We start from the raw sequence: 26,529 nt of genomic DNA on the forward strand, positions 1-26,529 counted from the left end.
ACCATGGGTTAGTACACAAACACGTAATGGACAATGCTTACCATACCATGGGATCACTTGATCCCTCTCGGTACATCTTGTATGCTTTGTGTGTTGATCATCTTGATTTACTCTTTGTTTGACGATCTTAATCAACCTTGTGTCTTTATGACCATTATTTGGATAATACCTTGAATACTACCTTGGTCATCATATAAACTCCTTGAACCCAACAGATGGACTTAAAGAAGTGCCTATGGACAAATCCTATAAATATAACTTAAGGCAACCATTGGTCCATAGGAATTGTCATCAATTACCAAAACCACATATGGAGAGATATGCTCTAACTGTTGGAAATATGCCCTAGAGGCAATAATAAAATGGTTATTATCATATTTCCTTGTTCATGATAATCGTCTATTGTTCATGCAATAATTGTATTAACAGGAAACAGTAATACATGTGTGAATAAATATATCACAATGTGTCCCTAGCAAGCCTCTAGTTGGCTAGCTCGTTAGTCAATAGATGATCATGATTTCCTGGTCATGGGCATTAGATGTCATTGATAACGGGATCACATCATTGGGAGAATGATGTGATGGACAAGACCCAATCCTAAGCATAGCACTAGATCGTATTGTTCGTATGCTAAAGCTTTTCTAATGTCAATTGTCTTTTCCTTCGACCGTGAGATTGTGCAACTCTCGGATACCGTAGGAGTGCTTTGGGTGTATCAAATGTCACAACGTAACTGGGTGACTATAAAGGTGCACTACGGGTACCTCTGAAAGTGTCTGTTGGGTTGGTACGAATCGAGATCGGAATTTGTCACTCCGCGTGACGGAGAGGTATCTCTGGGCCCACTCGGTAGAACATCATCATGAGCTCAATGTGACAAAGGAGTTAGTCACACGATGACGTGCTACGAAACGAGTAAAGAGACTTACCGGTAACGAGATTGAACAAGGTATATGTACACCGACGATCAAATCTCGGGCAAGTTCTATACCAACAGACAAAGGGAATTGTATACGGGATTGATTAAATCCTTGACATCGTGGTTCATCCGATGAGATCATCGTGGAGCAAGTGGGAGCCACCATGGGTATCCAGATCCCGCTGATGGTGTCTCGGTCATGTCTGTTGTTTCCCGAACCCGTAGGGTCTACACACTTAAGGTTCGATGACGCTAGGGTTATAGGGAATTGTTATACGAGGTTACCGAAAGTTGTTCTGAGTCCCGGGTGAGATCCCGGACGTGACGAGGTGCTCTGAAATGGTCCGGAGGTAAAGATTGATATATAGGATGGATGGGTTTGGACGCCGGAAATGTTTCGGGCACCACCGGCAAAGTGTCGGGACCACCGGAAGGGTTCCGGAGGCCCACCGGGAGGGGCCACAAGCCCCCGAGGGGTACATGGGCCAAGTGCGGGAGGGAACCAGCCCCTAGGTGGGCTGGTGCGCCCCCCACACCCAGCCCATGCGCACGAGAGAGGGAAGGAGGGGAAACCCTAGGCGCACGGAAGGCCCAAGGCCCACCTAGAGCGTCGCCCCCCCCCTTTCCCTGCCCTAGCCGCCGCCCCCCTCTCCCATCTGGGATGACGCACCACCTAGGGTGGGAACCCTAGGGGTGGCGCACCCCCCTCCCCCCCTCCTATAAATAGTGGGGGTTTTCGGGCTGTTGGGGACACGTTTTCCTATCTCCCTCGGCGCAGCCCTGCCCCCTTCTTCCTCCTCTCTACCGGTGCTTGGCGAAGCCCTGCCGGGAGACCTCGTCTCTCCATCGACACCACGCCGTCGTGCTGTCGGAGATCTTCCCCAACCGCTCCCTCCTCCTTGCTGGATCAAGGTGCGGGAGCCGTCACCGGGCTGCACGTGTGTTGAACGCGGAGGTGTCGTGGTTCGGCACTAGATCGGAATCACACCGCGATCTGAATCGCCGCGAGTACGACTCCATCAACCGCGTTCTAGCAACGCTTCCGCTTAGCGATCTTCAAAGGTATGAAGATGCACTCACCCCTCTCTCGTTGCTGGTCTCTCCATAGGAAGATCTGTATATGCGCAGGAATTTTTTTGAATTTATGCTACGTTACCCAACAGTGGCATCCGAGCCAGGTTTTCTATGCGTAGATTCTATGCACGAGTAGAACACAAAAGGTTGTGGGCGATGATTTGTCAATTGCTTGCCGCTACTAGTCTTATTCTTTTCCGGCGGTATTGTGCGATGAAGCGGCCCAGACAGACATTACACGTACGCTTACGTGAGACTGGTTCCACCGACAGACATGCACACCGGGCATAAAGGTGGCTAGCGGGTGTCTGTCTCTCCTACTCTAGTCGGATTGGATTTGATGAAAAGGGTCCTTATGAAGGGCAAATAGCTTTGGCATATCATCGTTGTGGCTGTCACGTAGGTAAGAAAACGTTCTTGCTAGAAACCCAAATCAGCCACGTAAAACTTGCAACAACAATTAGAGGACGTCTCACTTGTTTTTGCAGGGTTTGACATGTGATGTGATATGGCCAAAGTTGTGATGTTGCATGTATGATGTATGAGATGATCATGTTATTGTAATAGGTTTCACGACTTGCATGTCGATGAGTATGACAACCGGCACGAGCCATAGGAGTTGTCTTAATTTATTGTATGAGATGCAACCCCATGTGCTTACTACTTTTACTTCATTGCTAGCGGTTAGCTATAGTAGTAGTGATAGTAGTAGTTGGCGTGACGACTTCACGGAGACACGATGATGGAGACCATGATGATGGAGATCATGGTGTCACTGTTATTGACTAACGAGCTAGCCAACTAGAGGCTTGCTAGGGACACATTGTGATATATTTATTCACACATGTATTACTGTTTCCTGTTAATACAATTATAGCATCAACAATAGACGATTATCATGAACAAGAAAATATGATAATAACCATTTTAATATTGCCTCTAGGGCATATTTTCCAACAATGGGCCCCGTAACTAAAATCATTTGGAATATTAGGATTGCGCTCACAAGCCTATCACGCGTTGTGACGCGCGCATGCTTAAAAGTCTTTTCGTATAATCCATAGAGCTAATTGATAGGAAGGGTAGACATGCCGACACATATATCAGACTTGACTGGGATGGGCAGGGTAAATGAGTAGAAGGTCGCATCGCCTTGGCGGCCGCCCTAGCATGACAATGTTCACTCCTTGGCGTTGGAAATCGGCCTGGGCAAGGAGCCTCAAAGACAAAGGTGTATCCCTCCTCATAGTGCCACAACATTGTGCATAAGGTTGTCCAACCCACATACGAACTGGTAAGCTACGTGGCTAGCACTAACAGAGGTTTGCGGTCCCTTTTGTACCTCCTTGGTGGATCTGGCTAGCAAGGATGCTAGACCGGTGGGCTAGCTCTCGGTGTCGAGGCGGCGACGCGAGAGGTTGTTAGAGGGACAAGTAGGTAGGCCACATAGTGGCAAGGAGAGGAGGGAGCTGACGACGCCATGGATGAGAGGGGAGGTGGTGGGGAGAGGAGTGGGCAGGCTTTGCAATGGCATGGAGGGGAGGTGTCTGGGAGAGATAGCGACGACAACGTTGTGGCGGAGAGATGATACGCGGCGACAATCGGTGACCGATTGCTTGTGCGGGAAGAGTAGAAGGCGGCTATGCGGTGCGTGAGTGAGAGGAGTGGCTGTTTTTTTCTTGTAAAAAAATCGAATGGAGGAGCTTCTATACGTTGACATCAATGCCAATAGCATAGCAAGTCATTTGTAAAAAATACAAATCGTATGATCTAAAGGTAGCCAGCAACTTAAAAGTCACCAAAATGAGGATGCGGCTCACATTGTGCCATGCAATGAAGGTGAAGACAACATTCCTCACATTATATAAAAATATCTTAAACACATCAAGTAGATCTTAGTTTTGTAAATAGATAATTATTTGAATCATTGCAGTGGATTTCAGTTACATATCATTGTTACATGCTATAATTTCTATGCATGTATATTTTAACATGCATTGTGATTATGTTTGCAACCGGTAAAAATATATTCATGACCCGTGTCAACACACGGGCATTATACTAGTAACAAATTAAGGGCTTAAAGAGAAACACTTCGTGCTTTTGGGCTTCTGTGACAAGCTTTGGGTGAAAAAGTGAGGCCCAATTCCCTTTTGGAAGCCACTACATAGCAGCGCCGCATGGGCGTCTTCCCGTGCGGTGGTTTACCTTATGCATGCAAGTTAATCCATCAACGTGATATTAACATAGATTCTTTTAATGTTGAATTTTCAAAAAGTTTTATCTCTTGAACTATAAATCCAATTAACGATCCGTTTTCACCGTTAGCTTCCTCGCAACGAGATCTTCAAAACTAGATCCCATGTCGACATGCTTCGATAACTTTTTTTTTCATCGTAGTTGCCAGATTATTATTATTTAGTTGTTAGATTATGAGATACTTAGTAGCCACATTTAATTAACTTAGTTGTCAACTTGACAATTGTGTGTATAGATTTTTGTCAACTACGGTTGCTTAAACCCGACGACCGTGTTTGACAAATGATTGTTGTCTTGTAGCAATTTTCATTATACATGATATAAACGCATGTCATAGGTTTGATTTGCCAATTTAAATATATCAACTTGTCATATTTACATACAACTTTGCCAAAAAAATGTGTGTGTTTGCTAGTTTAATTATGCCGACTTGTCATATTTACTAACAATTACCAAAAAAGATTTTTCTGGTCGTCGATTTTAAATATGTTGAGTTGTCATATTTTTACAAGTTATTGTCCTAAAAATGTTGTTTGTGCTTGCTCGTTTGATTATGTCGAGATGTCATATTTATACGCAATTTCTAAATAATATGACGATTAAGTTGTTTTTTATCAGACAAGTAAGTACTTAGTAATATGACAAGTACGTACAACAAATGTGGTAAGTACGAGAAACAAAAAAGTTGTCGAAACATGTCGACATGGGATCTAGTTTTAAAGATTTCGTCGAAACAAAGTCAACGGCGAAAACGGATCATCGATCGAATTAACGGTTTTAAAGATAAAACTTTTTAAATTTCGATCATTTAAAACGAATCTGCATGCATGCATGCATGACGAAGAATGTGCAAGCCGCCCGCACGCTAATAACAATACGCGGGACAGTTAGTTAGATTTTTCCTTCCCTTTTTGTTCTAAGACTTCCGGGTCGGGCTGACAGTTTTAATCGGCTGCGCCGCTAACAAATGCAGATCTGAGTTTTTTATCGAGTTAAATTCGATGTTGGTGTGCCAATTTGGAGAAAATAATGAAATGTGAAAAAACTCATCACAAGAACTTTTCAGCTGCTCACTCACAACTAAAAGGTAACATGTAGATATATTTTTCTCATCCAGTAATTAAAAGCTTGCATATAATCACAAGCACTACCTCTGTACGTTTTGACAGGTTAAGTTGAACCGGCAAAACGTACTACATGCATGAGTAAACAGAGGGTGTAGAATGTGGGCACTCTTTAAATCATTCATCACCGTCTTCGATCCACCCGCAAAAAATACAAAGTTCTTCTTGCATTCCACTGATACTACATCAAGAACATGCATCGTCCACAATCAAATCAACAAGAATGGATATGGACGAATCAATCAGATTCAGAGGTGCATGAGGGGCACGTAGTTCTTGAAGATGTAGTCGACGATGATCTCATACGCCCTCTGCGTGGGGTGGTAGCTGTCGAAGAACACATGCTTGTCCACATCATCGCACACCCCCATGTACCTTGCATCACACAGCATGGTGACCTCGATGAGCCCAGACCCACAACACCCGTGCGTGAGCTCCGTGAACCCCCACCGGTCACCATGCACGGCGAGCTCCTCGATGATGTCGTAGATGTCGAAGTAGACGACGAGGGTGTGGAACGTGGGGTCAGCGTTGAGCCTGCCGATGAGCTGCTGCAGCGCCTTGTTGTACATGAGCGCGGCGTAGTTCCGGCGGGCCTCGCAGCGGCGGCGCGGGCCGCCGCCGATGGTGCGCTGCGAGGGGACGCACCCGATGGGCGGCATCCCCGTGAACCCCATCTTCCGGGCGCCCCGCGCGCTGGCGTTGCGGAGGAAGGCCTCGGCGCCGACGAGGAGCAGGTCCACGTACGCCGGGATGTCGTAGTCGCCGGCGCGGTAGGGGGTCATGAAGTAGGTGTTGGCGAGGTCGTCGGTCCCGGAGACCACGAAGAAGAAGGCGCCGGCGATGATGCGGCGCGTCTCGGCCTCCCCCACGATGCCCACCAGCCGGCGCCGGTACTCGTCGAAGAACTCCAGCTCCTGGTCCATGGTGAACACGTTCACCAGCTGCGGGGTCAGCGGGTCGAACCCGGTGGCGCCCGACGCGAAGCTGACGCCGGTGAGCAGGTCCTCCGGCGTGTGCTCCACGTTCAGCCATGGACCAAGGAGTGGCTTCAAGTTAAGCCTCTGAGCTGAAATGTATTAAACCACAAACGTAGAGTAATTAATCGATCACTGCTGAATTGAATCAAGTTACTACCAAGTGAACAAAATTTGGTGAAACTGTTAACTAGTTGGGTGATAAAGATGAAGAACGAAGGTACACACATCCATGGGGATAGAGCATGCATCACTCAGAGATCTAATCCCTCCGTTCGTGAGTACAAGTCTTTTTAAAAGTTTTATTAAAAAACTACATGTGGATGTGTATAGACATAGTTTAAATTATAAATTCATTTATTTTATTATGTATATAGTTTTTTAGTGAAATTTTTAAAAATACTTATATTTAGGAATGGAGGGAATAGACAGAAAGCATATATCCTCTCTACTGCTTAATTACACATACAGTACTCTTTCTCTCTCTCTCTACATTTGTTTACTGAACTTTAAGTTCTTTTTATTGAGCAACTACAATTGTCTCGTGCTTAATTAAACACAGTCTCATGCTTTTCTTTTTCTGCGGGGAACTTTCTACTCATGCTTAACAGAAAAGAGTGATTTTTTAATTTATTGAAGTTGGCCTTTTTTACTTATACACATGGCGATTTAGTCATTTCGCGTGAAGTTTCAGTCACGTGTGAAATTCCAGTCATCTCTTACTTGTAATTTTTGTTTTTTTTGTATTTATGAAATTGCACTTTGTTTTAAATATAACAGTACATTCACTTTTTTGTTGTTTGTCCTGTTTTTATTTGTAATTTGCTGTCACTTTGTTGTAAGTAGTTGGATCATAAAGATGAAGACCAAAGGTACAAATGCATGGACTATGCAGCACTCACTGGAGGTGGACGGACCGCACAGACAGGAAGAATATATCTTCTCCAGTGAACTGCCCATGCTTAATTACACACACTCTCAACTACAGCATACCTTTAAAAAAAGTGTCGGTCATTTTTCTAAAAAAAAGTGATTCGGTCACTTTTTGTGAAGTTTTGGCCGCTTTTTTGAGAAATTCTGTTTATTTTTTGTTAACTGTAATGGTGATGCTTAATTGCACACACACACTCTTTGTAGTAATGCTTAACAGAAAAGAGTGACTCATTTTTCGTTGAAGTTTTTTTTTTGTCTATACATCGTGTGAAGTTTTCACATGTGAAATTCCTGACATCTTTCTGTTAGTTGTAGTTTCAGTCACAAGTGAAGATGCCAAAGAGACCGGGCTTCATCGAGGTCTTAATTTGAAAAGTTCAAAATTCAAAGCTTTCAGTTTTTTTTTGAAACAAAACATACATATACCTAGATACATAATGTACATGTGTGCAAAATTTCAGGTCAAAATACGTTAAAATGTGGGCTAAAAAAAATGACAAATCTTAAGTTTTGTTAGCATATGTACTGCTCATCCCCAAAGTCCATAAAAACATTGTGCAGCTTGCAGTTCAAGGTATTTCAGCTTGAATTTTTCACACATACACATTTCATCCTTGCGTACATGTGCTTTTTCAGAAAATTTTGAATTTTTCAAAATAAAGGCCTCCGTGGAGCTTGGTCTCCAAAATGCCCTACTGACTTTGTTTTAAATATAATTACACTTTCACTTTTTGCTGTTTGCTTTGGTTTTGCTTGCAATTTTCAGTCACTTTGTTTTATAAGTACGTAGTTGGGTACTGGTTGGGTCATAAAGATGAAGACCAAAGGGTACACATCCATGGAGTATGCTGCATTGATTGGAAGTTGGACGGACTGGTCCTGGACAGACAGGAAGAATATATCCTCTCGAGTGAACTGCTCATGCTTAATTACACACACTCTCAACTACAGTGCCTTTTAAAAAAAATCATTTTTCTAAAAGAGTGATTCAGTCACTTTTTGTGAAGTTTTGGCCCCTTCTTTGAGAATTTCTGTTCGTTTTTTGTTAACTGTAATTTGTTTTTGTTTATTTCTATTACCCCCCCCCCCCCCCCCCCCCCAACACACACACACACGTAGAAATAAATGATTTGCAATGTTTATGGTAGGAAATACGACATGACTTTTTACCGAGCAAATCATTTCCAGAGGCTGACCAAAGGGTGAATTGTTTTGTCAAAAACCGAAGCCCCCCCTCCAAAAAAGTCACCGTTTTCTGATATCCTCTCTGTTGTTTCCATGTTCTCCTTTTCCTCATATGGCTTTGGGTTCTCTTCTCCTTTTCATTTTTTGCAGAGGATGTAAGTAATCCCAAATCCTGACACTTGTTTATCCTTCTTAATGGATTGAAAATTATGTTAATTGTCCTTTTTCAACATCCGCCCTTGCACTGCACCACAAACTTTGGCAACACAGAGTCGAGTTCACACCAATAGAGGGAAGGAGCAACCGAAGCGCACACTTGTCATGGTTGCATGACCTTTGTAAATTGACAAGGCCAATGAATATAACAAGGAAGAAGGTGGAAAAGGACCATACTCCTATCAGCTTAAACCCTAGGGGAGAGGACAACACTCACACAAGGCGGATACCCTAAAGGAACATTATACCATTATAAAGAAACTAATGCAAGACCCATCCTCTTTTTGCGGGTAAGTGTAATACCCTTCTCCTTAGTATCTCTATCTAGTCGGTGGGGCACTTGAGAATGTTGAGAGAAAGGATCAGAATGGAGGCAAGGTGAGATCTGTACTCTACGGAACTTTGGCGGAGCTTTAAAAGTATATATTTGAAATCATATATATATATCAGAATATATCTAGATAAAGACTCCCTCCCTGCTTTAGTGTTGTAAACACTCTTATGTTTGTGGTTGCGTTGGTTGTGTCCCTCGTGCTATTCACAGGTCGGGCATTCCGTCGATGTGGTTGTATCATCTTCATATATCAATTGAACTTCATCAAGAGAAATAGAAAGAATGGTCAAGGACTCAAAGGTTATATAAGGACCGTGTCAACATCTAGCTAGAACTATCACCTTTCTTTGCATGTAGATAGTGGCGTACGCATGCATGCTACTCGAGCTAATCAATTAAGGGAAATGAGAAGAGGATGTAAGCAGGTAGGTAACGTACGTACCGATGAGGTCGGGTGGCAGGAGCGCGTTGGAGAATCGGCCGGTGGCGACGTGGCCGGCGAAGTCCTTGCCGTAGGGCGCGTGGTTGGCCTTCATCCTCGTCGACGGCAGGTTGTTGTTGTTGCCGGGGTCCACGATCGAGTCGCCGAACACGATCAGCGCCGTCACCAGCGGCTTCTTGTTACTACTCCCCTGACCCTGCTGCATCGCCTGCGCCGTCACCGTCTGGTTCAGGTCCCTCCCGCACACCATCGCCGGCGCTGCCGCCATCGCCATTGCCGCCGCCACCACCATCACCACGAGCATTCTCCACCGGCTGGTTATCATCATCTTGAAACCCACCGTACGTGTAGTGCGAGAGCTACCTCCTGTTGTGTGAGTAGCTGGCCTCAACGCATGCAGGGCGGCCATAGCTCGATCTCATCTATTTATACACGTCGTCGTGTCCATGGGTACACAGATCGTGAGCTAAGTCAGATAACGGAGAGAATGTACGTACGTACGCGCGCACAGGGCCCCGGGAACTGTTCTTGCATGTTGGGTTGCCATGACTTTACAACCTAGCACAGCAGCAATGCATGCATGCATGCCATGGTGTAAGATCGATCGATTAATCAAAGATCAACGCATGCCATTTATGATGAGAGATTCCATATATATGAACGTAGTACTACGTAGCTAGGTGGCGTGGATCGAAGATCGGGCAGACCCGCACTGTTGCGTGTGTGCATGGCATGGGAGAGGCAGATTAAAAGGGTATGTAGTATGTGTGCATCGATGGAGAGCAAGCTGGACAGGTTGCATGCATTCTTCTTCCTGCCGGACAGACAGATCGAATACTCGAATAATTGTCCATTTATCTCTTCACCAACTTTTGTGGGCATTGATTACTGATCCATTATGTATATGCATATATGTGTCGTTGATTTGATAAAGTAGAGTACGTTGACAACAATGAATGATACCACACATCATGTTCTTTAGATGGATGGAGCGCTAGAACGAGAACCATGTGCATGCTGTGAAGGTGCACTGTTTTCAGATCATATAGCTGGAGGCAGAGTGGATGGATGCCCGCCCGTGCTACACTACTTGTACTCCTGGTGTTGAGCTAGCTAGAACAATTAATTGTACCATGTAAATCGACCTTGACACGGGGACAGGGGTCAATCGAAATCCAATGGCTGCGAAAATCGGATTACTCTATTTTTTCAGACAAGCGTGACCTATCAGTTCAAGCTAGTCGATTTACATGGTGCATGAAAGCAAGCCACCATGACACATTCGTTGTTGCATGGAAGGTAGCCCATGCATGCGTATTCATCCATTGGCTACGCATATCACATATCGCATACTCCTTACTGTAAGCTGAGACGCATGCATGGCAGGGCAGCTGCATCCACCACTCTGAGAACAGTATGTAATGTGTACCCCGAAGAATATATATATATATATATATATATATATATATATATATATATATATATATATATATATATATATATATATATGTCGACACACGTCCTTTCTCGATCCGTATCAAAAGGAAACGAGACGAGAAAATTGCTTCTTCAAAGATGTTAGCTTGCATTGCATGCAAAGGCAATGGCATACATAATGATGGCATTAATTATGAACCCATACCTCCATTGCTCCTCGTTCTAAGGAAGCCGAAACACCGTTTTCCGTCTTAAAGCAACTCTACTAGAGTCGTCATATTTTTGACAGCCAATATCCGGTGACCTCATGTTGCACGCTCTGCCACCAGCATCTTTGGGATGGTAGACCAAAACAAAACAATGCAATGCAATGCAAAGAGAGATAAAAAAAAATTGAGCTCAAACAGTAGAACAATCGTAATCGTTCTACGGTATTTTCACTAAATAAACAGTGTCAAGTACAAAACCAAAATCAACCTACACCAGTTCTGGGAAACATGGCCATATCAAATTACAAGTGATTATCTATCCAATGATTAATTTTCTATGCTTTGCTCGGATTAGCTCTAAGTTGCACTGACCAAAGTCCTTCTTTCAGGTAGAATAGTCATGAGTCAAGATGAGGTACTGCATTTCTGAAGATCTTGTCATTTCTAAAGAACCATAAATCCCAGCATCCAACAATGACTATCCATAGCAATCTCTGTATGGAGGTGTTCAACTGTAAACTGGATTTCATCATAAGCTGAATTTCCTCTTGTGAGAAGAGATGGGGTAGAATGTATGCCTCTGCGACAGGGACGGCTGCATGTTATATAGGCTCAAAGGCCAACCAAGGATTACATGAGATAGAAAGAGGTTAGGATTGATCTTTATCTACAAGAGAATAATAACTACAAAGATCAATCCCAACGTTCTATCCCTACATAGTTTAAACACACGCACCCATAATTACATTGTCTAACATTTCCCCTCAATCACAACTTATCTAAGTTGAGATTGCAACGAAAAACTTCTAACTGCCGAGCTGTGAGAGGTTTAGTGAAGCCATCCGCCACTTGATCACCAGTAGGAATGAAACGAATATTTAAGAGTTTCTGAGCAACTCGTTCACGCACAAAGTGATAGTCAATTTCAATGTGCTTGGTGCGAGCACGGAAGATAGGATTAGCAGACAGATAGGTGGCACCTAAATTATCACACCAAAGAGATGCTGATGGAGGATGACGAATACCCAATTCAGTAAGCAGATTTTGTACCAATCTCAGCAGTGGCATTAGCAAGGGCTTTATACTCTACCTCAGTACTAGAACGAGAGACAGTAGGTTGTTTACGAGCAGTCCAAGATACCAAGTTACCTCCAACAAAAACAGCAAACCCTCCAGTGGATTTCCTGTCATCAGGACAACCTGCCCAATCAGCATCTGAGAAAGCACTTACCAACACAGAGTCAGACTTACGAATGCGAAGTCCATGAGTTAATGTGCCTTGCACATATCGAAGAATGAGCTTTACAGCAGTCCAATGTGCGGAAGTGGGTGCATGTAAAAACTGGCAAACTTTGTTAACTGGAAAAGAGATATCAGGACGAGTTAAAGTCAAATATTGGAGAGTACCAACAATGCTTCTGTACTGAGTGGAATCCTCCACTCCAAGTGGATGACCATCAAATAAAGACAATTTCTCAGAGGTTGACAACGGTGTACTAACTGGTTTACATTCTGGCATGGCTACACATTGAAGTACTTCAAGCAAATACTTTCCTTGAGATAAAATAATGTCATCACCAACAGTAGTTACCTCAATTCCAAGGAAATAATGTAGAGGACCCAAATCTTTGAGAGCAAAGTCCATGCGAAAATCAATAAGGAGAGCTTCAACTGCCTGAGGAGAGGAGCTAGTAACAATGATATCATCAACATAGATGAGCATAAATATAGTGACACTAGCCCGAGAGTACAGAAAAAGTGGCGTATCACACTTGGAAGGTACAAAACCAAGAGACTGCAATTTGACAGATAAACGAGAGTACCATGCCCTAGGTGCCTGTTTCAAGCCATAAAGTGCTTTGTCAAACTTACAGACCAGATTAGGTGACATGTGATCCACATACCCAGGTGGTTATTTCATGAAAACAACCTCTTCCAGAACACCATGTAAAACGCGTTCTTAACGACCAACTGTCGCATGCACCAATTTCTAGAGACAGTTATAGAGAGAATTAATCTGATAGTAGCAGCTTTAACAAGAGGGCTGAAAGTATCCTAATAGTCAAGACTGTAACGTTGTTTAAAACCTTTGGCTACCAGACGTGCTTTAAAACGATCAATGCTGCCATCAGATTTCCGTTTTACTTTATAAACCCACTTGCAGTCAATAATATTTGTACCTTTCTGGGGTGGGACGAGGTGCCAAGTACGGTTATCCATAAGTGCACGATATTCTTCATCCATTGCATCTTTCCACTTAGGATGAGTCAGGGCCTCCTGCAAGTTCTGTGGTTCACCTGTGGCACAAAAACAACCCCAACGGATACAACCATCTTTATACTCTTTAGGTTTGAGGATACCACGTTTTGACCTCGTATGGGTGTGAGTTGGAGGAGCTGGTGGCGGTGGTGGACGAAGATGGCTTGCAGAAGGGGCGTCGGAGGAGACCGCAGACGACGACCCGGGCGCAGCGTCAGCATCGGCCGCATGCAGCAGGCCAGAAACCGACAGGTGACCAGGCGCGGGGGATGTCGGGGAAGCGGGAGCCACCTGCGACTCCAACTCCCGAGGAGAAGGCGGCAGGCGAGTGCTGGCGCGCGCGCCAGACGGAGAGGAGACAGTGCCAGGTTCGCCTTGTCCCGAGGTGCGGTCGGTGCAGGCGACCGGATCAGGTGGTGCCTGACCCGAGGTGCGGTCGGTGTCGGGTAGCGGCACCGAGCCCAAGGCGCGTGCATGCAGGCACAGAGGAGGCAGATCTGGTGGGGCCGTCTGCTGCCAGTTGGATCCAGCCGCTGACGCTCCTGACGCATGAGATCCCAAAGCCACGCTGGCAGGCGAATCTGGGCGCGATCCCGAGGCATATTGTGCACGCGAATCAGCCCCGGATGTCGCGCCGCCTGGATCTGCTGTGGCTGCCGATTCAGTAGCATGATCTGCGTGCATAAAATCATGACGATCTGCTTCGAGATATGCATTAGTATTTGGCACACTGTTAGTGGAAATTGACACAATATCAGTGCATACTTAGTCCTGAGGAACAGTAGGTGGAGAATTAAGAAGAAAGGATGGCAGAAGGACAAGTTATGCACGTAGTTGACTGCCGGCATTAGGATGTAATGCAGCAAAAGGAAAAATATGCTCATCAAAAATAACATCCCGAGAGATATAAACTCGACCCATGGAGACATCAAGACACTTATATCCTTTGTGTAGAGAGCTGTAGCCAATAAAAACACATTGTTTGGAACGATATTCGAGTTTGTGTTTGTTGAAGGGGCGAAGATTAGGCCATACCGCACATCCAAAGATACGAAGGGAGGAGTATTCTGGTGTGATATGAAACAATCGTTCAAGAGGTGTCTGGTTTTGGATGACACGGCTAGCAACACGGTTGATGAGATGGACAGCCGTGAGGAATGCCTCATCCCAAAACTTGAGTGGCATGGATGCAAGAGCTAAAAGAGAGAGACCAACCTCGACAATGTGGGAACGTTTGCGTTCGGCGGAACCATTTTGTTGGTGCGCATGGGGGCATGACACATGATGGGTAATACCAATGCGCTCAAAAAATTGGTTCAACTTTTGATATTCGCCACCTCAATCAGTTTGCATAGCAATGATTTTGCGATCAAAGAGACGCTCAACAAGTGCTTGAAAGATATGAAACTTTTGAAACACATCAGATTTATTTTTAATGAGATAAATCCAACTGAACTTGCTAAAATCATCTATGAAACTGACATAGTATTTTTGTCTACCAACAGAAAGAGGCCCAGGGCCCCATACATCCGAAAAAATAAGCTCTAAAGGAGCTTTGGACACACTAGTGGAACGAGAGTAAGGTAACTGATGGTTCTTGGCCATTTGACAGGCATCACAAACAAGGAGATGATCTGTTTTATTTGACAGGGGTAGATGATGATTACGAAGTATTTGTTGCACCACTGGAAGAGATGGGTGTCCTAGTCGCCTATGCCACCTAGAGGTAGAGGGCTTGATGACTCCAAGGAGTTGACGTCCAGGAGAACCGGCTGAGCAGCAATAGGGTAGAGACCACCACTACTTGGTCCGTGAAGGATTGTTCCCCCCGTTTCCTGGTCGTTCACAGAAAAGAACTCCGGGTAAACAATAAGATATGCATGATTATCTTTGGCTAGGTGATGACCAAAAAGAAGGCTTTTAGATGCATTAGGAACATGCAGGATGTTGTTCAACTTAAGAGATTCATGAGGAGTAGGAAGGAGGGCATGACCAACATGTGCAATTTCCATACCTTGACCACTAGCATTGTGGATTTGTTCGGGGCCAGTGTAACGATCACGGACGGTAAGTTTCTCCAGTTCTCCTGTCACGTGATCTGTCGCGCCAGTGTCAAGGTACCAGTTGGTATCGACACCATAGGAGGCAGCCGTCGTGTTTGCAGATTTAGCACGATTGCCTTGGCGCTTGGGGTTGTTGTTGAAGGACTTGTCGAACCGTTTCTTGCAAGAACATGCTCCATGGCCATCAAGCTTGCAAATTTGGCACACAAGCGGGCCTTGTGGTGATGGAGCGCCTCCTCCAGGAGACGATGTAGCAGCGCCAAAGTGGTTGGGGTAGGGGGCGCCGTCGTCGGAAGAGAAGCGCGCCGAATTGCCGCGACCACTCCCTTTGGACGCCAGATTAAGGGAGTGGGCGGCGGTGTTGTTCTGTGCCTCGATCCTAGTCTCAGCCGAGAGAAGGAGCGAGAAGATTTCGCCAAGGCCGATGGGGTTGTCTGCTGCAGCGCGGGTGGAGATAGCAGACACAAACGAGTTATAGTCTGAATCAAGCCCGTGGAGGATGTGGGACACGACCTCGTCTTCATCAACACGTGTGCCAGCAGCCGCAAGTTCATCTGCAAAACCTTTCATCTTGGTGTAATATGCAGCAGCAGAGAGATCACCTTTTTTGGTTGTAGAGAGCTGACCACGGAGTTGGATCTTACGTGCCCGAGACTGGGAGGCAATGAGCAAGAGGATCATCTGCCAAACACCGAAGGAGGTGGTGACGTCGTGGACTTGGAGCAGGACATCCCGCGAAAGAGAGGCCAACAGGAAGGTGAGAACCTGCTGGTCCTGACTATACCAGACGGTGTAGGCAGGATTCGGAGTCGATGTGGACTCCTTCTTGCCGGAGACCTCCGTCTCCGTGAGCAAAACTGCAGGGGGCGCCGCCGAGGATCCATCAAGGAATCCCATCAGCCCGGCAGCCGTGATGTGGGGGAGGACTTGCGCCTTCCACACCAAAAAAAATTCTCTAGAGAGTTTTCTCGGTGGTGGTGTGACCGAGGGCAGCGAGAGAGGTGGAGGAGGACATGGTGGCGGCGGAAGATGAAGATGAGTTGGACATAGATGGAAGAGGAAGTCTCTATACCATGTGAGAAGAGATGGGGTAGAATCGTATGCCTCTGCGGCAGGGACGGCTGCGTGTTATATAGGCTCAAAGGGCAACCGAATACACAAGGATTACATGAGATAGAAAGAGGTTAGGATTGATCTTTATCTACAAGAGAATAATAACTACAAAGATCAATCCCAACGTTCTATCCCTACATAGTTTAAACACACGCACCCGTAATTACATTGTCTAACACCTCTCCGTTTATCAGGGATAAGGTGGTCCCAACATAAAAGTGCAAATGGGCAATCCCAAAAGAGATGCAGAATTGTTTCTTCAGTGTGGTGTGCACATAGAGCATAGTTATAATCTTCCAGGAACATATTCTTTCTATGTAAAAGGTTTCCGACATTGAGTATGTCATGAAGGAGAAGCCAATAGAAGATTTTGTGCCATAACCTACATCAGGTTTTCCAGAGATGCTTGAAGATTGTGGGGACCTCTATCAGTGCTTTGTACATCTTCATAGAAGAATAATGGCTGGATTTCTAGGTGTAAGTCCATTTGTCCTTGTGGTGAGCCGATCTAACGGTCAGCATAAGGTTTTGCAATCAGTTAAATTGATGCTAGGCCTGTTGTGACAATGATCTGTGAAAATATCGGCTTATCTCAGTGAGTCCCCATATGTGTGACAATTTGATACTGGGGTCTGTTGTAAATGAGAAGAGCTCAGGGTACTCTTGCTTAAGTGGTTTATCTGTCCATTTATCGTCACAAAACAGAATTGTATTTCCTTTACCAACCTTACATACTGCATGTTCCTTGTAATAATTCAGGAGTTTGAGAATGTTTTTCCACCAAAAGGAGCCTACCATCCTTGTTCCTGATAATTTGCTAAGTGCAACAGTTGTTGCTTACATTAAATTGCTTCAAACTTATGAAACGAGAGGAATTGAAGAGTCTTCCAATAGAAAGAGGCAACTGCAATTGTCGTGTAGAACCTTATTAGAGGTGATGCTGGCCTCCTTGTCGAGGCATGGGAGTTATAGTTTTCCTAGCTGATGTATAGCCGAGTTGCCACTTGGGGACATCGGTTTTTCTCTTCTTCTTTCTTGGCCCTTGGTTGTCTAACCAACCAGCCACTTGTACAGTTATTTCATTCCTACTTGATGAAAAGTGCCATTGCCGGTCAAAAAAACAACGTCCATAATATTAGGACCCCAATATCTCCTTGATGTTTGGTCTGGGAGCTTCCTAGATCGGAAGAAACACTCGCCAGGGTATGGGGGCGGGTTGATCGATTTCGGGGTCGAACTATTTTCTGCTCGCCCATCTGACACAGGAGAAGTCAGCTCAGAAATTCAAAAAAGCCACACACAACCCAATTGCCTACTATTGCGCTGAAAAGAGCCTAAAAACAAAACAAAAACAATTCAAAAAATAAGTTCACCTTGCAAAAACAAAAATAAATGATTTGCCATGATATATGAAATTTATTTGGTGGGCCACACCGGACCTCCCACCTCTACGTCGTTCGATCCATCCAAACTTATTGCAAGAACTATGGCATTTCTTTATTAATAACACAAATACCCATAGCAAAACTAGATGGTTTTGCGTACGAAACAACCAAAATTTGCCATGATCACACTATTTTATCATGAGCAACAAACTTTTAGGAAAAATGCCATGGCAAAACACTTAACGTGGCATGATGCCTTATAAGTTTATGATAATTTTAATTTAATGGCAAGAAGTTACAAAGCCGACATGGCAAAATTGTTTTATATCCATGGAAAAACTATTGGACTATGACATTCCATTACTAAACACAAAATATCCATGGGGGAAACTACACGGTTTTCTTGCGTATGAAAGAAGCAAAATTTGCTATGATGCAAGTAGTTTGTCATGATAAAAAATACCATGGCAAACACATGATAATTAACATAGCATAAAGGTTCACACAAATACCCAGCTATTCTCCAGGGATGGAATCTTTTTCCGAAAACTTATATCATTGGCAGTACAAAATCACCTATATATGCAGTTGATAGATGTAGTGATTACATATCTATGTGGATCACTAGATTCAGACATAGATGGTTACCATTGGAATCTTGCTTCTGAATCGAAATGCAAAACGCGACACACATTATGTAAAATCAAAAAGTCACCATATGACTCATTGATGTCGGTACATTTGGTACAACTGGTGTAGGGAGTCCTTTAGAAGCAAGGAATATTCCTACACTGATGATTACCCATACATGTTATGCATGTGATCATCTAAATGGCGGAATTTAAGATGAAGGACTTAGGTAAGACCTGAGCACCTTCACTCATACATTATGGTACACATGTTGTCTATGTCCAGATTATATTGGAGAAATTGATTGTGGACAAGTCTTATCCATCAATTAATCACATGGTTGTTTGTTACCTAGACATAGAGAAAGAATTATCTAGACCATGAGGAGATGGAAATAAGATGTTGGGACCTAAGGTTCCATATCACCGTGCATGCATTGGATCCACCAAACACAATTGGTTGAGACTCGAGAATATCTTTCGATATCTCCAATGCATCAAACATTTTGTCCTAATCTTTCATTTTTAGAGAAATCTGAACATCAATATCATTAGATATATCGATCAGATCCCTACTATGTTAGATCGTAGACAAGCTTTGTGTTTGTGTTAGGTGTGGTAGCTATCCCATGAAAGTCTTCGAAACAGACCTTGTGGCTACATCCACCAACCACTATCTCAAATATAAGGTTGCTTGTGTTACGTGGATAGAAACAGATTATGTAATAAGAAATATTACTATATTGCATATCTTGCAAGTCAAATCATGAGACTAATTTGTTCACCAAGTCTCTACCAACTTCTACATTCTGGAACTTTCTTTTAGAAGATGTGTTGATAGAGATCTGAACAAAAAGTGGTTGGAACTGCTCTCTTCGGTCCAAAACAAAACTCTTGCTTCTAGCAAAGATAGACATATTGGGTGTTGGAGAATTCGCGTGTGTACACTGTTAAATCCTTCTACAAGCTCGACAATTATGGGACATTGTGGCTATTTTCTTATATATTCTATTAACATGTTGTTTTGAATCTTTGCTGTCCTTTTGGAAACGTAAGAAGAAGTCTGATGCTATCAATCTAGTGACTTGTGCCACCTTGTTTCTCATGGGCAAAAATGGCAAAGTATGAAGTGCGTGTCAGGTTTAGTAGGTTCGCTGGTGCGTCAATGGAAGGTTCACTGCTCAGGTGTTGAAGCCACACTTGTTCTCGAGTGCCTAAGATTACTAGATCATCGACGAGGAGAATTACTTAGGATCGACTGGCAGGTTTCTTCCTTCCCCCATGGTTGTAGTTTAGATTGCATCTCCTTTTTTGGATGTTTGCCACGCATGCAGCTGTAATAAGGGCCATTGCACTTACTCTTGCTGCGAGTTGAGACCTGTGAAACATTATGGTTTGTTGTTTGCCTTGTCTTTTAATAAAAAAAGGTTGAGGGGGGCTGCCTTTGAGTCGGAAAAAAAAACATCAATGTTTTTTTTTTTTGCGAATCAAACATCAATGTTTTCACCTTCACAGTCTTCATGCCCTCACTCGATCATCACAACTCTTTCTTCTCTGAAACCTTATGTATTTGATACCCTACCTAACTACCTCATCGATCGTCCAACTATTTCTTAGTTAGACACGGTCGTATTTTTCCTGGACGGTCCTTTGCGGAAGTGTCTTTTGTGGATGGACAGTAAAGAGGATTTTCTTAAAAAAAATATCATCTTTTTTGGCGATAAACATTGTTGAATGTTGTAAGTGCATGCAAATTTTCGTGATGGAATGACATTGGAAAAGAAAATCAGTGCTCCAAAATGGTTTCAAAAGTATCATGTTTTTAGCGTCAGTTGTCTTTTTTGCATAGAGCCTTGGGAACTTTGCACGCAGCTGAAACATTCAACTATATTTGTTACAAAAAAAATCAGACATTTTTAAATACGCTTACTATTTATTTATTTATTTTGCATTTTACTGTGTATATATGCGCATAGGAGTAGAAACTCCACCTTTTTGCTCGACTTTTTTGCAGATGTTTCTCCCATAAAGCATATATACCTCAGTTGCCTGTCCACTGTGCACAACGTCAACCACACTAGTGTTAAACAACATTTGGTTGAGCAACATCAGGAAAACACACACGCACAAGGTCCAATTATTCTTCACTGCTGCTTCACCGTCAGCTGCAATATAATCGGTGTTCACTTCTGCCTGCTGGAATTGGTGATCAATATGGCTGTAGCTGCTTCAGCTTGTCACCACTGTATGCTCATCCTAATCAACGAAATTCCTTCCTTTTACAGTATTATTAGAATGAATTGGTTACTTGATATAGAAATAGCTCATCCTAATCACCGAAATTCCTCTCTTTTTCAGTATGACTAGAACGAATTTGTTGCTTCATGTAGAAATAACTGAACAGAGTAGATTTTAAAAAAACATGGTCTGCATAGATAGCATACATATTGCCAGCAGTGCAACGTACACCACAACAACACGTAGACGATCATCCTAAGTGCATGATGCCTCCATCAGAATGTGCCTGCTTCAAGGCCAAAAGGTGATCAGTATGGCATGTACCTAGGACCTGTTCAGTAATCCACCGACGCCTAGGATCTGCAGAGCTGCTGTTTGCTCGCTCCAAGATTTTACACTACAGCTCCGACCGCTCCTGGAGCGACACCGAACAGGCCCCTAGATTCCAGCTGAATCTGCCTGCTTCAGCTTGTCACCACTGCATGCCCATCCCAGTCGCAGATAGCAAACATGTTGCCAGCATTGCACCAACGCACACCCAACAACAAATTACATGTACAACAAAACACAGTAACCACACAACAAAATTAATGAGAAACAAAAACTACACTGGAGCAACGATGCATCGGAAGGAGAAGCAAGTAACACCACATCACAATCACAAGCAGCAGCAACACCAAACATGTGGGCAACTAAACAGAGCAAGAGAGAAAATATCTGTAAAATAGTACACCAAGGAGTTGTACAACATTCTCGTTTGGCCAAACAGCTGACAAGAAAGTTCATCACATCATCCTCCTCCGTCAAAAAATGGAGGTTTACATCCAATCCAAATGGGGGGGAAGAAACCAGACAGAGTTTTGGACTTCAATTAACCCACATGGCCAAAATAACCGGTCGGGGATCGCATACTAAGCAACTAGGCCCTAACCAGCGTCTTTCATCCTCTTCTTCAGCTTCTCCCCCCTCATCTTGTTTGATGCCCCCCTGCACAATAAACCTTTTTGTTTGCCCGCCTATCGTTTCAACTAGACCGATGTTCACCAACAACCAGAAAGCCACATCAACCCCGCAAAATAAACCCACTTGTCAGTCTAATGCAACCCCACAAGCATACCACCTTCCAAAAATCATCATTTCTACTCTCGTCACTCGCGCTCGGACAAAAACCCTTGCAGTCATAGTGTGATATAAGGAGACAGTGTGTGTCTAGCGCTGACCAGCGCTTTCTTCAGCTGCCGGTGCTGGGTTATTGCTGGAAGAAGCTGATCCATTCTGGACTACCTCATGGTGGTTTTGGTCCACCATGCTACTAGGGCCAGCTGGTTCATGCAGGCCCACGCCACCAAGGTGTGCTGTCAGATCATTCACATTGGGGCTTGGCACAGCTGCTGCAGAGCTTGACACAATATTAGGGTTGCTCTCTCGAGGAATCAGCCATTTGTCCCAATCATCTTTCCTCCTAACTTTGTCGCCCTGCATCAACACAGAAAACAATGCCCTATATTAGAACCAAATAACTATTCTTGCCCAGAGGATTACGTTTCAAAAGTTTAAAATACGCCACCATTAGGGAAGAGGGACTGGATTATTCTAGACCAGTGTCTACGAATGCACAAACTATTCTAGTCCAATGTTTATGAAGGCGAGAAACATTCTACCGCAGTTTAAACGGAAGTTAAATGCTTTATTTGTGGGCATTGAAGGAACCCCATATCATACAGATGTGATAGTGCACACCACTTGCCCTCAAATAGCTGAAACTGGAGTGGAATAATAGGATGTACCTTCACTTCCAGTATAGATGAGGACTGAATTGTTTCAATTATATACTGCAAATTGGCGTTAGGAATATCAGCAGTGATTTCCCGGACCTGCAAAAACAATATTTCCGCACGGTTAGCAGACTGCTTAAACATATTCAGCACCAACCTCCTTTTTGACATCCAAAGCATTAGGCATATATATACTCCCTCCGTTCCTAAATATAAGTCTTTATATAGATTTTACTAGCAGACTACATACGAAGCAAAATGAGTGAATCTACACTCTACAGTATGTCTATATACATCCGTATGTGGTCTCCTGGTGGAAACTCTAAAAAGACTTATATGTAGGAAAGGAGGGAGTACATAATATGGTATCATCATAAAAAAAAGATACTAAGTTTCTTGTCAGTTTTTGTGGATGCACGAGCGCACGAAACAAAATAATGAATCAGAAAGATTGGCAACAACAGGGAAAGCAAAGCAACCAGATTGACCAAATTCTTAAGATAATCTAGTGCATGATCAACTAAAGGACAAAACCAAAAGCATGCAGTGCCACATATGCAGAAAAATTACAGCAAGAGTTGCACATCTTATTCAACTGAAAAACACAGATCACTTATGGATTAGATACTGGATGGCCTTGCCAGAAAAACCTAGATAGAATGAAGGACTGCTAACCTAGTTCCCCCATAGCAGCATACTATCCACAAAAGCACATCCATTGTCTCTGTACTCCCTATTTTACTGCTAGTCCATTGGAGTCGTGCAAGTAAATTGCAGTATGAAAGTGCACTTGAGCACAGTGATACCTCAAAGAGAGAAATAAAAAACTAAGGAAATTGTATGTTTCAACATTTTACAAGCTCTTATCAATGAGAAGTGGTGTAGGGAGCAATAGTACGTTAATCACATGCTACTTTTATTATACATATATAATAGTTGAGCCTACTATGTCTGGCTATTGTCGCAAAATTGCAATGTTCTTTAAATATTCAATACTGCTATACTTGAAACTCCTATCTTACAGCCAAACAGAATTCAGATAGAGATCAGATACCTGTCCCCGAGTAAAGGCTTCATTTTTTTAAAACTAATATGTAAAGAAAAGTTGCAAGAACTAGAACACACAAGTCCCTGATGCTTGATTGGCATTCATTATTAATGTATGATAACATGGTCATGCACTCCTAACATAAATATTTGAGTTCAATCACAAGATATCAATGTAATATACCTGCAGGAAAACTGTATGCAGGCATTCATCGACATATAACAGGTGTAAAGCAATAAGCATCCCAATAAACAACAAAGGCATTTTAAACTGACTTCAAGCATGCACACGCACAAGGCCACTACCACTCACACAATCTACCAAAAAAGGAGATGAAAAAGCTAGCTGTATTCATGCTGGTCCAGGAAGAATAAAGCAATTTTCTATAAAACACAACCTAAGTGCAGCCTGGTCCAGGAAGAATAAAACAATTTTCTATAAAAACACAATCTACGTGCAGCCAGGTGCACGTTGCTTCCGCTTTCGCAGGGTCCGGGGAAGAGACCGACCACTTTGTCTATAAAACACTACCTCCCAACAAAAAAACAACCTGATGGCACAGAGAAGAACACACAACATCTCAGACGAGCAGAAAATATTCCGTCATACTAAAACCCAGATGCAAAATTGCAAATATCCAACCAAAAAGATCACTACTTTAACATCAAACCAGAGAATTTATTTTGAAGAGAATAAGCTTGGTAATGCCTCAAAGGAAGCTTCACATCACATCCAGAAGCCAATAGTTACTTGATCTCATATAACTTAGTCAGAACACAATGCAATTGCAAACACAAGTCGACATTCAAGAACAATAAAGGCCAAAGGATAAAAGTTCCAATGAATTAACCACATTGGAAATCAGCAATCTAGTGCACTTAATATGATATGATGCAACGCAAAGACGGGGTGACTGAAAAAGTACATGCATGTCTGTTACTCTATAGTCTCGAAAGGCAAGTTAAGGAATTTCAGTAAACATGATCACCTTATTGAAAGTTGACATAAAAGGGATGGATACAAAGCCCTCCTCATCCATATGTTGCCGCAAGTAAACATCTCCACATAAGTTATCCTTGCTGCGGGCCAACGAACATGAGCATCAACGACCCAAGTAGAGTCACAGTCACAGGCCAACAATTAATAATTAACTAAATGCTGCAAAAAAACAATGTAACGACCTGAAGTAGAACTCAAACTGGTTCTGCAGCTTCTGGCCTTTAGCCTCGGAATCGGGCTCAGCCTCGGGCTCAGGCTCAGGCTCAGGTTCAAGCTCAGCCAGGGGCTGAAAGCAAGGATAAGCAGGTGGCCCGACCATATGAGGTGCGAATGCCATTCCCCTGAGAGCCTCTGGAGGCGGCGGGGGCCCAACATAGTAAACTGGGGTAACAGGAGACACTGGCGATGTCATATCTGGAGATAACAAACAATAGTGGCAACTGATCAATACCATGAGATTATTATGCATCACTACATCAGCAGCAGCAGCAAGAGCGCCGAAGTAAAACCTTACCATGGTATCCCATCATCGGTCCAGGAAAGGCTCGCATGTGCGAGCCGGGCGGCGGAGGGGCGCCCATGTAGGGATTAGGAGCTACGGCCAGCTGCGGGGGCGGCGGCGCGCCCCGCATGTACGGCCCCATGCCCATCCCTCCTGGTGCACGGTAGTAGGCACCATCATACCCGCCTCTCCGGCGGCCCCCAAACCCGCCGTGATGAGGAAGTCCACCGCCTCCTGGGCCGCCCGGGCCACCGTTGCCACCGCCCCTCCTTCCGCCGTTGTTGTTGTTGTGGTGGCTTCTCTGGCCACCCCTCCCGCCGCTGCCGCCATGGTCAAAGCCGGCTGCTGGCCTCTCATGGTGTTCCCGCGGGGAGTGGTCTCCGCCGCCGGCGCCTCCGCGCCGGGCCGTCTTGTGGCGGCCGTGGTGCGTCCCGGAGGCGTGCCTGGGCGAGTTGGACGGGTTCGCCATGGCCTGGAAAGAGCAACGTAGCATATAAAACTATAACGAATCAATCGCGCAGACAAACGGACGAACGAACGGCGGGAGAGCACCATCGTCATCATGAGACGGCGGGACAGGGAGGGGGGAGGGGAAAGAGAGATCTGACCGATGAGGCGGCGGCGGGGGAAGGGTCCGGGGGAGGCTTGGGGGAGTCGGAGGTGGCCGGGAGCAGGGTCTTGGTCTTGGCAGCGTCGGCGAGCGCGGGCCAGTGGTCGGCGTCCATGACGGCGGGCGGCGGCGGCGCGTCGGCGTGCGGGGCGCCGTTGGTGGCGGAGGAGGGGGAGGGCTGCTTCCAGGCGGACCTCTTGGCCGGCGATGGCGCCGGAGAGCGGGGCGCCGGATCGGGCGACGCGGTGGCGGGGGCGGGGGCTGGGGCGGGCTCCATGGCGGCGGCGGCGGCGGCGGGAGGGGAGGAGGGAGGGGGAGAGGAGTTGGTGATCCCAGGGATGGGGAGAGGAGGGCTCTGCCGATGATTAGGGCTTCCGCTCTATGACACCCCGGCCCCACACCACCCCACCCCTCCTCTCCTTTAGGCTTTAGGCTGCGCTGGGCCGAGCCGGCTAGGGGTTTGCTTAGCCTTTTTTCTCTTTTGATGGAATCCTTCTTTCTTCTCCTTCAAGAATTTCCACCCATCTTTTTCTTTTCTTGATTCTTCATCTTCATCTTGATCTTGATTGATGGGTGAGTGGCTCATGTTGATCCTTTCTCTCTCTCTTTTGAGAGAATCCTATTGATGATGCAATAATGTGGAGATGCTCGGGACATTGTGGATTCGATCGATATGATCGTCCACATGCACCCAAGGATCTTAATCAAGGCGTTTTATAGCATACGCCGAAGCGGTGACAATTACATACTTACGAACGAGTTTTCTTGACGCGTGGATCCTTGTCTATTTATGGTG

At 44.6% G+C, this 26,529-nt stretch overlaps 2 protein-coding genes across 2 annotated transcripts; both read right to left on the reverse strand.

Annotated features, from left to right (window-relative positions):
* Positions 1-5,392: 5,392 nt before the first annotated feature.
* Positions 5,393-9,884, reverse strand: LOC123399676 (GDSL esterase/lipase EXL3-like). Its single transcript, XM_045094070.1, has 2 exons — positions 9,467-9,884; positions 5,393-6,448 (listed from the first exon to the last, which is right to left on the reverse strand). Exons 1-2 carry the CDS (start codon positions 9,873-9,875, stop codon positions 5,628-5,630), a joined length of 1,230 nt encoding a protein of 409 aa, XP_044950005.1. The 5' UTR covers positions 9,876-9,884; the 3' UTR covers positions 5,393-5,627.
* Positions 9,885-21,492: 11,608 nt separating this feature from the next.
* On the reverse strand, positions 21,493-26,010 carry LOC123397460 (la-related protein 1B-like). Its single transcript, XM_045091987.1, has 6 exons — positions 25,732-26,010; positions 25,136-25,595; positions 24,804-25,035; positions 24,611-24,701; positions 22,587-22,673; positions 21,493-22,275 (listed from the first exon to the last, which is right to left on the reverse strand). The coding sequence occupies exons 1-6, from the start codon at positions 26,008-26,010 to the stop codon at positions 22,009-22,011; spliced, it is 1,416 nt and encodes a 471-aa protein (XP_044947922.1). The 3' UTR covers positions 21,493-22,008.
* Between the last annotated feature and the right edge of the window lie 519 nt (positions 26,011-26,529).

The sequence above is a fragment of the Hordeum vulgare genome, chromosome 5H, assembly GCF_904849725.1.
Source record: "Hordeum vulgare subsp. vulgare chromosome 5H, MorexV3_pseudomolecules_assembly, whole genome shotgun sequence".
Classification (NCBI taxonomy): domain Eukaryota; kingdom Viridiplantae; phylum Streptophyta; class Magnoliopsida; order Poales; family Poaceae; genus Hordeum; species Hordeum vulgare.